The sequence below is a fragment of the Oncorhynchus kisutch genome, linkage group LG18, assembly GCF_002021735.2.
Source record: "Oncorhynchus kisutch isolate 150728-3 linkage group LG18, Okis_V2, whole genome shotgun sequence".
NCBI lineage: Eukaryota > Metazoa > Chordata > Actinopteri > Salmoniformes > Salmonidae > Oncorhynchus > Oncorhynchus kisutch.
This window is the reverse complement of record NC_034191.2, coordinates 20,879,076-20,891,275: the sequence shown is the minus strand read 5'-3', so window position 1 is coordinate 20,891,275 and position 12,200 is coordinate 20,879,076. Positions and strand designations below refer to the sequence as shown.

Genomic DNA, 12,200 nt, shown 5'->3' with positions numbered 1-12,200 from the left:
ATAGCCAACCTCTATCTCACAGATACTAATAGGTGCCTGTAAGACCAGGGGCACCTGTCTAAAATGACAGTATTTAAACTAATTCATTGCAAGAATGTTCCATGATGGAGGCTAATTGATATATCGCAATGAATGTGATGATAGAAAGTAAATGTAAATACATATATTTTATATTATTTTTGACAAATTATTTAAATACAATCGAATGAAGGTTTATGTTAGGTAGACCATGTGTAAAACGTGCACAGTGCACATTGAAACCCCAGTGAGCTGTTTGGAGCATCCTTGAAGAGCATGCGCGCTGTATTCCTGTCTCTATCCGGTTAAACAGCTGGGTCTCTGCACGGAGAGAGACAAACGTGATTCTGCTCTGCTGTGTGTGTGACAAAGGCGACATGTCGAGGATAAAAAATATTGGGATTATTGCTTTTCTAATGCCTTCGCTTTAGAAGGCATTACATAAGAAAATAAAAAGGATGAGATGAGGCCTACGAAGACGAGACATCCACATCGCCACATGAAATGATGAGCGCCAATTCGAATCAAACACGCAAGGACTGGGGATTGCCATTTATGAAGGAGGTGCAGAATTTCATTAACATATGGAGCTTTTGTTAACGATTTGTTTTTCGTTGGTCTGTTTTAGCCCAGAATACCATCGAAACACTGGCGTTGTGGTAAGACCTGCAGTATGTTTGTAATTGTGGAGCCGTATATATTTAGAAATTGTTCATATGATGATTGTTGATTTTTTTAAACTGTTCAGTTGTCATTTGTGCATGAACTATCCCGTGGACGTGTATAGGCCACTGAACAGGTTGAAAACAACCTCAAATGTGACATTGGAGAATAAAAAGGGTTGTTGTAGGTTATAGTAAATTGAAGTGATGCATAAATGATGCATTTTGAGGCCATGGGAAAAACTACATGATGCAAACAAGTGGAATACTTGGAGAAGATATGAGATTATTTTTGATCAGTTGAAATCTAACCTATGATTTATTGGCAAATCTTTCCTCATATAAAGGATCCCACTTTTTCCCAACGTATAAAGGCGTTATAGAGTATGTATAGTCCTAATTCAAAACCATATTAAATATGATACATCATCGAAGTATCAATCAATCAAATGTATTTACAAAGCCATTTTTACATCAGTTGATGTCACAAAGTGCTGTACAGAAACCCAGCCTAAAACCCCAAACAGCAAGCAATGCAGATGTAGAAGCACGTGTCAAGTAGGTGTCCTTATTGGTGCTACATTGATGCCCAGACAAAGCAGGTGCAGTACACAGGCCTCAGTGGTGAATTTCTCACTCTGTTTTCTTCCCACACATCCTTTCAGTCAGAGAGCCCAAGATAAAGACTCCCTCTCTCTCTTGCACACACACACACACACACACACACACACACACACACACACACACACACACACACACACACACACACACACACACACACACACTCCTTTCCCTCCAATCTAGTATTGAATGGGGTATTCAGTGGGCCGTTTGCGTTAGATCACAAGCCACTGTCAGCCTCCTGGGCTCTGGCATTTGGGTCCACCAGTGGTAAAAAAGGGGGAATTGTGGAAGGTTGCAAGGGGGAATGGTTGGAGGCTTGTTGTCTGGGTTAGGAAAATGGAGGTGAAAATGAAAGATATGATGCCAGTGTGCCACCAGTCACATTTTATTTACAACCCTTTTTCTCCCCAATTTCATGATATCCATTTACAATCTTGTCTCATCACTGCAAGTCCCCAATGTGCTCAGGAGAGGCGAAAGTCGAGTCATGCGTCCTCCGAAACACAACTCGACAAAACACGCTCCTTAACACCTGCCTGCTTAACCCGGAAGCCAGCCACACCACTGTGTCGGAGGAAACAACGTTCAACTGACAACCGAAGTCAGCCTGCAGGCCCCCCAGCCAAACCCGGACAACGCTGTGCCAATTATGCGCTGCCCTATGGGACTCCCAGTCACGGCCAGTTGTGACAAAGCCTGGGATTGAACCCGGGTTTGTAGTGACATTTCAAGCATTGCAATGCAGTGCCTTAGACCACTGCGCCACTCAGGAGGCCCCATACCATACATTTTCAGCTACAGAGAGATGAAGAAAAATATTACAACAAAACATTCTGTAACTGCAGTTAAAAACTTTCTGCAAATCACTGGCTAAACACACTGTAGGCATAACCAGATGTTCTTCAATAAATACAGTCTTGCAGCAGCAGAGCTTGGTGCAGCTCCTCAATCTTTACACATGCATCCATTTTATTTCAGTAGTCAATAAAATACTGTCCAGGATCTGGCTTTTGTGATCATTTTAGCAGCCATTTATTGAGCGGTTTTTAGTGACTGTGGCTTGTTTATGGCTTGGCCAATGGAAATGCAACACAAAGTGTAAATAACCCAAGACAGGTCCATTCCCTAACAAAATATTAATGCAGCGCTCCATATATATATATCCCTTGCTGGCTGGCTCTTAAAGTATTGGTAAGTGCCGGCCCTGGACCACTCTCAGGAGTGGCTGAGTGTATTCCACACAGGTCACGCATGGAGAGGCTGTCCTTGGCTTAGCATACTCTCAGCTCACACCCTAAAATCTGGGTCAGAATTCACAGAAATGTATATATATAAATAACTCCTGTTCTTGGTCTCATACTCCTGCTTTATAAAAAATAAAATAAAATACACATTCGGTCACAAAAAATATGTGCAGAAATGCCACAGTAAGGTTTTTTAATTGGAAAAACAAATGATTAAAACTGGCAAAATGTGCAAGATAGTCTAAGATGTGAAGGTAGGCTAAAGCATATGAAAGGGAGCTTACTCTAGAGCTTAACTATGTTTATGATCATCAACTTGTCTGTACTGCACCTGAAGACAGTCCTTGGGTTCCAGGAAGTAAGGAGCAACGGAAATAATGAAATTGAAAAGAAAAACAAAGGACAACAACTAAAGAAGTACCTCGGTGCTTGCCTGGGGCAAGGTAGTTGTTCTGAGGCAGAACTCACAAACACAGAAAACGTGTAAGAGGGAGCTCTGCCTGGCATATCAGGATATGAATTTGGATGAATATTCAAGAGATTTATCTGACTCTGCATAAGATTTGTCTTGTCCTGAAACTTAAGAGATTTGGCAGGTTTTTGGACAGATAAATGTATCTGTTTGTACAGGCTCTCTTAGTCACGGCAGTGCTTTATTGCCAGCCTTCCCATAATTCTTGAAGCTGGTCTCTAATGTTTATTCTCCATTTAAAAGTAGCCTGTTTTGCATGTGATTAATGCCTTTAATCATCTGATATCTGTACTAGCATAACCCAAAATTGTTAATGCCATACACACAGTCCTGGTTAAACTGTGTGTTGTTTGAGCAATGATCTACATTCATTAGTGAAAAGCTCAGCTTCATAACTGTAGGGGTCCTATTTTTGATATATCTTCAAAAGGGAAGAGGCTACCCACAACTCAGTTGGTGATGAGAAAAACTGGCATTACCTCTGTCTTGTACTGCCCAGTTAAGATTGACAAGTGCAATCTGCTTTCTGCAAAAACAAGTATGTTATTGCCGAAAGGGAGGGGGTTAAAGGCTGACTGAGCAAGATGTGTTGACCTCACTGTTGGTTCCTGTCAGAAACTGACAAATTAGATGATGACACAATGAATCGCTCATTGTGGTTAAAGACTGTAATTTAATCACTAGCTAACGATACTGAAGCTGTCATTTTTGTGAAGGAAAACTTGCATCTGATAGTTATTCTGTAAATTCTTTCTCTAAGCTTATTTTCATTCCACTCTGGTCTCGCTTTGTGTTGGCAAGAAAGAATGCCATCGCATCTCAAGCCTTTGTTTAGAACTGGGCCATGTTCCAAACCAGTGTCTGAGATGAAGGTCAGAGGTTACTCTGACAAGAGCAGGATCTAGTTTTGAGACCATTCAGGCAATTGGTTTTGTGTCATGCATGCCAACTACATATTGTAGACATAGAACTTATAGTTTGCCATCTTGTAGAGGAGGAAATGGTGACTGACTTAGGCTCACCTCCTCTCCTTTATAATAGAGACGTATACAACCATAATCACTCTGCCTCAATAATACAATATTTCTCCTGTGTCTCCTTTCTGTAGTTTCATCTCTGGGGATAAGACGAGAAAGCTGAACCTTGACCTCATTCAGACTGCCTTCCATTGGCTCTGGAGGAGGTGGGCTGAATCATCCTGACTCGAGAGGTTCTGTCTTACATCAACAAGCTATGGAGTGGAACCTCTTGCTCAAGCGGCTCAAGGTCGAGGTACATCTAAGGACATTTGACCAGTAGGGTCTACCAACTCCTGATTCCTGTTCCTCTCGTTCTGAGAATTATTGTAGATCACAATAATTGTTTTGCTGAGATGAGTAGACAAGGGGGTATGATACTGGGATAGAATGCTTTACACCAGAGCTCTGTATATGTTTGGAGCCAGCGGCAGGCTGAGATAAAGAGGGGTATCGATGGCCAAGCCCCTCTACAGACTGCAGCGTTTCCTCCGGAGGGCTCAGCTGTTCCTGCTCTTCCTGGGTGTGGCCTACATCATGGCTGGGAGCGTCCTGCTGCTCCAACGGGCCAGCCTGGTGGTGACCCAGCGAGGGGCCACCAGCCCTCCACTGCCCTCCCTGCCCTCCATACCCTCACCACCCCGGGCCCTGGAGCTGGGGATGCCACCCGTGAGGGTAGGAGGCTACGGGGGCAGGAGCCCACGGATCATGGCCAGGGGGCAGGGGTACCAGCCTGGGAGCCTGTTGGACAACAGGACTGGAGCACGCTGGCTCATGTCGAGGAATCTAGAGATCCGACACCTGCGGCGGCGCTGGTTCCACAGCCTGATGACGGAGAAGGATATGTCACAGGTGGAGAGGAGCACCCCCAGGAAGAATGTGCCTCACAAGGGTACCTACCGACCTATCCCAAAAATGAGTAAAATTATTCTTTGCCATTTAGAGTGGAGATTCTGAAGGGGTTTTGTATTCTATAAATTAGCTATGTGGCAACTCCTCAAGTTTTGGAGATGCTACCTGAGAAAGTGGTTGACAAAATGAAGTAACACAATGACAGACTACTTAACCTGTAACTAATGCTTTGCTGATTTATGTATGTTTGTTTGGTCTCACGTCAAGGTTCTTACATAGGCTGCTTTCTGGATAATTCCAAGGAGCGGGCTTTAAGGGGGTCTGTATTTACTGATTTCCGAAAAATGACCAGCACCATGTGCCAGGATACCTGCTCAGCGAGGTAAATATATCTCCATCCTGCTTCAACACACTATTATCAGATCTTTCATAATATAGGAAATATTTCACATCTCAGGAGGAGCATATCATCAACATTATATAACCCCCATTCCCATCCTATAATCTCTGCAGATTAAACTGCACAGAATCTGTGTATCTGGAATGCACTCACAGGTAGGCAGACTATAGAATTAGCATAGCATATGCATATGCTCACCCCGAGGAGCTCCATGATACTTGACTTGTATTAACTAGCAGTGGAAGAGGGTTTGGGGGAAAGAGTGTAAGCACAGACCTACAGTTGCGGGAGCAGAGCTCTAGCTGGCTTGTCCCAGGCTGAGAATTTGAAGCTTCCGAATTAAGGACGTGTGAGCAGAGGAGGTGAGGGGTTTTGTGGTCTCAGGGTAGATGTTGGGGGAGTTGAGGAGGGGGGGGGGGGTGATCTGCAGTGAGGGACTAGGGAGCGACAGGCAGGCAGACTGCTTCAGTCTCTGTCAGTATTAATTGTGCAGCAGAGCAAAGGGAGCGAGACATATGGTACTCCCCTAATTAACCCCTAGGGTTGAAGAGCGTGCTGCATTTGCATTGCTGTTGAATTCATTATTAACATACTGTATGTTCTCATGTTATACGCCTGGTTCAGCATAGTTATAGAAAAAACATTACTCTTAAAAAGAAGACTCTTTAGGCAATCAATATATTAAATAAGTTTCTTATGAATAACCAGATTGTTTAGAGATTACGGATGTGTTGTGCATACTTTGAATTGATGTAAACTGTTACCAGAGGTTCATATCTATCTGAATGTCATTTAATACAGTGGCTACCAGTTTGCTGGTCTGGAGTATGGGTCGGAGTGTTACTGTGGCAACCACATCACCAGCCTACGTGTGAGAGACAAGGAATGTAACTTGGACTGTAAAGGGGAGAAAGGCTCGCTCTGTGGCGGTGTTGGGCGCCTGTCAGTATTCACGGTGGAGGATATGCTTCCAGGCCAGAGGAGATGTGAGTATGAGGGACCTGGTCCAATCTTGAGAGCTGGGGAACAACAGGAGATTGTGTGAAGTTGATATCGCATCGCATTCACTTGAGACTTGCAGCTGTGCAAACTACATCTCCTGTGTTTGCAGACAGGAACGTGCGTTACCGCGGCTGCTTCAGGGAGCCTGAGAACAGCTCCTCTACATCTCTGGTCCATGTGCTCCAGCTCAACCTCACCTCCCAGTCCTGCATAGAGGCCTGCATGAATAAGGTTGGACCCCTAGGGGACCATTGCCAGGATTTTGCAGTATGACGTTGCTTATAAATACATTGTGAAGCATTTACTATGTGCCTATGAAGACTTTTTGAATGCCCTATATACCCATTATATGTTTTAGTTTGTTTAAAGTGTTATCCAATTTGCCTGGCCTAGGAGTTTCCACTGGCTATGCTGAGGAGTCCGGACTGTTTCTGTGGTTACGCTACTCCTGACTTCACTCTCCATGAGCCGGCTGAGGAGGAGCACTGTTCACAGAGCAACACCACTGAAGCTTCCTTACCATCAACCCTCCAGCACTTCTACCAGGTTTACCAGACACCTGTCCCAGGTAACACGGTCAGACAACCACAAAAGCATTCTTCCTTCAAATCCAGGACTGCCAACCTTGTGAAATCATTTTAAGCACCACTTTCGCTTGACACCAAACTCCACTTTGCACCACGGAAATTCAAATCAATCACTCAAATTGTGTTGGACTTTGTCTTCTGCAATTCGGTATGCTTCTGAGCAGGCTATTTACAAATCCCATCCTAACTTAAAATGTTACATTCCTTTCTCCTAGACTCCAGATGCACAGAGAAGAATTTCCTACCAGAGAAGTCCAGTTCATTGGTAGCGCTTTCCAGCTTCCCAGGAGCAGGCAACACCTGGGTCAGACACCTCATAGAGTTGGCCACAGGATACTACACAGGCAGCTACTACTTCGATGGGACCCTTTACAACAGAGGTCAGCTCCTATACTGTACAACCACTGTATGTTTACACTGCATAGGAAAGAGGGCACCCACACATTAGGAAACCATTTTTGTCCTTGGCCATCTGTTGTGCAGATCCAGCTATTTGCCTCAGTCCATAATGAATTCAAGATTGTTTTTTGAAAGTTATGATCCATACCCCTCTTGTCTTGCTTGGTGTATATGGCCAAAGATAAAAGCAAAATATTTCCCATATGGTTTGTGCATCTGTGTCTTGGTGTTTTGTAGGCTTCAAAGGCGAGAAGGATTACTGGAAGAGTGGTCGGACCATTTGTGTGAAAACACATGAAAGTGGGAGAAGAGAGATAGAGATGTATGACTCTGTCATCCTGCTGATCAGGAGCCCGTACCGTTCCCTCATGGCTGAGTTCAACAGGAAGTGTGCAGGACATCTGGGATACGCCTCTGATCAGCACTGGAAGACCAAAGGTACAGAGCCAGCCTGGAATCTGGGTTTTATTGTGGCTTGTATTAATCATGTACAGTATAGTACACCAGCCAGTAGGAGTCCTTCTGGGACCGTGTTTTGTTTTTTATTGAAGGGGGGAGTGTCTGTGTGTCTGTCTGCATTGTGTGAGTTGATGTTCTTTCTGAAAAGCACTGCACAATAACATGCCCCCACCCCCACACTTCTCGTAGAGTGGCCTGAGTTTGTGAGCAGCTACGCCTCCTGGTGGGCATCCCACGTACTGGACTGGCTGCGGTTCGGCCAACGGGTCCTAGTGGTCCACTTCGAGGAACTCCAGACAGCGCTGGTGCCCCGGCTACGATCCATCGCCTCCTTCCTCAACACCACAGTGACAGAGGACAGACTGCTGTGTACCGAGAGCAACCAGGATGGACACTTTAAACGCTCCGGGGCCCGGCAGCCCACCTTCGACCCCTTCACACCCGACATGAGAGGACTGATAGACGGGCTGATCCGTGCTGTGGACCAGGCTCTCCGGGACAGAAACCACACAGGCCTTCCACTGGAGTATCTGCCCAGATGATGGACTGCTAAACTCTGATAACCCTGATCTCTACCTTGTCCACTACCCTGTCCCTCCTCAGTTTTCACTGCCTTAAAGCTGTGGTGGCACGGATGGATGGATACCCCCAATCCAACTCAAGAGAAAGCGTTTCAAATCAGGAACGTGCCCTGCAAAGGAAACATAGAGGCTATTCTCACAAAGCACTTTTTATGCTTTAGAAGCGCTGGTTTATTAAAGCTCTGTTTTTCTGTTTTAGATGTGTTTTGGTTTTTGGGACATTGCCTAATTGGAGGTGAACTGATAAGTGTACCAAACAACGGAAACAGTTTCCTCTGTTTTAAATCAACTCTAAATAAACTGTACCTCCTATAAAAACTATAGGCTACATCCTGTGGTACAATCCACTTTTCAGTTTTGTTTTTGTGATCAAAATATAAAAACTCAATATATTGGATTACAACATAATAAAGTGACATTTCAAATATACAATGCAGGCAACATCTTCAGAAAAGGGATACTGTTATATGAGTTAACATTGGAGTGTTTGTAAGGTGGTGTTTTAGGCATATACAGAATTAATGGGTTCCTATGGTAATACTGACAAAATATAATTAGATCATCAAATAACCAAAATATACCTTTATCCAAAAAATATCTACACTACAGCCAAGGGAAGTGGAACAAATCTGTCAGGTATTTTGAGTGCTACATCCCCAGAGAGCAGTGGTGGAAAAAGTACCCGATTGTCATACTTGAGTAAAAGTAAAGATACATTAAAGGGAATTGACTCAAGTGAAATTCACCCAGTAAAATACTACTTGAGTAAAAGTCTAAAAGTATTTGGTTTTAAATATACTGAAGTATCAGAAATCATTTCAAATTCCTTATATTAAGCAACCCAGATGGCATGATATTCTTGCTTTTTAAATTTACGGGTAGCCAGGGACACACTTCAACAATCAGACATAATTTACAAACGAAGCATTTGTGTTTAGTGAGTCTGCCAGATAAGAGGCAGTAGGGATGACCAGGGATATTCTCTTGATAAGTGTGTGAATTAGACCATTTTCCTGTCCTGCTAGGCATTCAAAAAGATATTGAGTACTTTTGGGTGTCAGGGAAAATGTATGGAGTAAAAAGTACATTATTTTCTTCAGGAATGTAGTGGAGTAAAAGTTGTCAAAAATATAAATAGTAATGTACAGATACCCCAAAAAACTGCTTAAGTAGTACTTTAAAGTATTTTTACTTAGGTACCTTACACCACTGCCAGAGAGGAGAGGGAGAGTGTGTAGGTCAATGACAGAATGATCTGTCCCAGGTCAAGAGCAGCACTGGACCAGGCCAGACAGACAGTCCCAGCCTGCAGCCCAGGGAAGAGGGTCAAGTCACTAGTCCTCTATACTAATTTGTACTGAGCTGATAAGAGCAGCAGCACTGGTTGTGTGGGCGATGCGCTTTGGACCAAAGTGTCTGGATTTACAATTGTATAATATGGTACTCTTTCTCTCTCTCTGTCTCAGTCTCTATCCCTCCCTCCCTGTCTGCAGCATCGAATACACTCAAAATATTTGTTAAATGTTTTTTGGAAAACAGCTTAGTGATATATCAAAACAGCTTAGTCATATATCAAAACAGCTTAGGGATATATCAAAACAGCTTAGGGATATATCAAAACAGCTTAGTCATATATCAAAACAGCTTAGTGATATATCAAAACAGCTTAGTGATATATCAAAACAGCTTAGGGATATATCAAAACAGCTTAGGGATATATCAAAACAGCTTAGGGATATATCAAAACAGCTTAGGGATATATCAAAACAGCTTAGTCATATATCAAAACAGCTTAGGGATATATCAAAACAGCTTAGTGATATATCAAAACAGCTTAGGGATATATCAAAACAGCTTAGGGATATATCAAAACAGCTTAGGGATATATCAAAACAGCTTAGGGATATATCAAAACAGCTTAGGGATATATCAAAACAGCTTAGGGATATATCAAAACAGCTTAGGGATATATCAAAACAGCTTAGTGATATATCAAAACAGCTTAGTCATATATCAAAACAGCTTAGTGATATATCAAAACAGCTTAGTGATATATCAAAACAGCTTAGTGATATATCAAAATACCAAACTACATCTTGCATTCCTATTAGGCCTTATTACACAAATACACATAAAAGCATGTACATCCTGAAAATAAAAGGGTATATTTCAGCAGAGACCATGGGTATGCAATGTTGGAATTATGGGTAAAGGGATAGTTCCCTCAATATATACTATTCTCAATTTACTTTGGCTGTAGTCGATTCACCATTGCCATACCACTACTGCAACTATGGAAGAATAAACAAACATTTAATCAAGAGGTTACTAAAACGTGTTGTGTCTGAACCTGCAATTTACCTCAACACTGGTAAAGTACACTGTGATAAGTACATATACCGATGCTGTCCACATCATACCTAAATCACCAGTTCACATTGTCTTTCCTTTATCAGGCATTGTAATATAAAATCCACCAGATGGTGTCAGGGTAGGACCTATAGAGCATCCTAACAGGACAAGTAATGCATGCTACAGCCATTCCATAAGCATATTGTCCAGATATGACAACAATAAATATTATTTTTTATCCATGGACAAGTTTTTGACAAACCTGCACGATAGAAAGCATGTGTACACATTAATTTAATTAGTATGATTTGTGTGTGGTGATTTTGTATGTTTAGTTGGTGTCTTCGGCTGAGGCGTCCTTTTCTCCCCTATTTCTGGCAGCAGGAGAGAGGTGTCAAGGTGTTACATTTAAGAGGCTCATCAGCTTATTCAGGATATGGGTCAGCAAAGGTGGAGTTGCTTTTCAACCCACCTCCCAGCACTCTCTCTCTCTCTCTCTCTCTGTGTGTTTCTCTCTAATGCACACATGCACACACACACTGCCATAGCCTACCACCCAGGATTCAAATTAATCAATAAAGGCCTATCTAGTCATAGGAGATAATCCCCGATATTTAGTAGGTCTGTCCATATTCAAATATATTAGGTCTGTCCATATTCAAATATAGTAGGCCTGTCCATATTCAAATATAGTAGGCCTGTCCATATTCAAATATAGTAGGTCTGTCAATATTCAAATATAGTAGGTCTGTCAATATTCAAATATAGAGGTATGTCCATATTCAAATATAGTAGGCCTGTCCATATTCAAATATAGTAGGTCTGTCAATATTCAAATATAGTAGGTCTGTCAATATTCAAATATAGAGGTATGTCCATATTCAAATATAGTAGGCCTGTCCATATTCAAATATAGTAGGCCTGTCCATATTCAAATATAGAGGTATGTCCATATTCAAATATAGTAGGTCTGTCAATATTAAAATATAGTAGGTCTGTCAATATTCAAATATAGGCCGGTGCATGATATCTATCTTACATTTCTCTATGTTGTGATGTCGAAAGAGATTCCCTAAAAACGCGCCACAACTTTTTCGTAGCAGGTTAGGAGAATTTACGCAGCAGATTAGAATAATTAACGTAGCAGGTTTGGAGAATTAGCTTAAGGGTTAGCAAAAATGCTTTCCTAACCTGCTATGAAAAGTCACTTGCTTCAAAGTGACGTGTTTCTGAGTCCCGATGCCGAAAGCCAGTTGTTTGTATCTAGGCTAGTGGCCAATCCTCAAAAAGGGCTTTAGGTGTTGAGATACCCCTACAAAGCACAACCATATTTTTTCACATCTCCAATGTCTCCCGTTTATTAAATGCTTTGTTGCTGATTAATAGACAACTCTCAAGTCAAGTTTGCTCTCATTCAGTGCTGTATTGTCCTGCCTAACAAAAATACATACAGTTACACGTGTTTTGATGTTGTGGCTATTGCAATTGGCTCTAAGGAAAACACACCCTAAACTCAGTAAGTGTAGAATAAT

At 42.3% G+C, this 12,200-nt stretch overlaps 1 protein-coding gene across 2 annotated transcripts; it reads left to right on the top strand.

Moving 5' to 3' along the window:
- The first annotated feature begins 306 nt into the window (after positions 1–306).
- Positions 307–10,637, top strand: wscd1a (WSC domain containing 1a). 2 transcript variants are annotated; one of them, XM_020508298.2, is made up of 9 exons: positions 307–582; positions 4,129–4,928; positions 5,156–5,270; positions 6,090–6,274; positions 6,400–6,521; positions 6,684–6,858; positions 7,093–7,257; positions 7,514–7,714; positions 7,925–10,637. In XM_020508298.2, exons 2-9 carry the CDS (start codon positions 4,493–4,495, stop codon positions 8,275–8,277), a joined length of 1,752 nt encoding a protein of 583 aa, XP_020363887.1. In that variant the 5' UTR covers positions 307–582; positions 4,129–4,492; the 3' UTR covers positions 8,278–10,637. The 2 variants fall into 2 exon arrangements, with proteins under 2 accessions (XP_020363887.1, XP_020363888.1); XM_020508299.2 differs by having other exon boundaries at positions 307–677.
- The last annotated feature ends 1,563 nt before the right edge of the window (positions 10,638–12,200 follow it).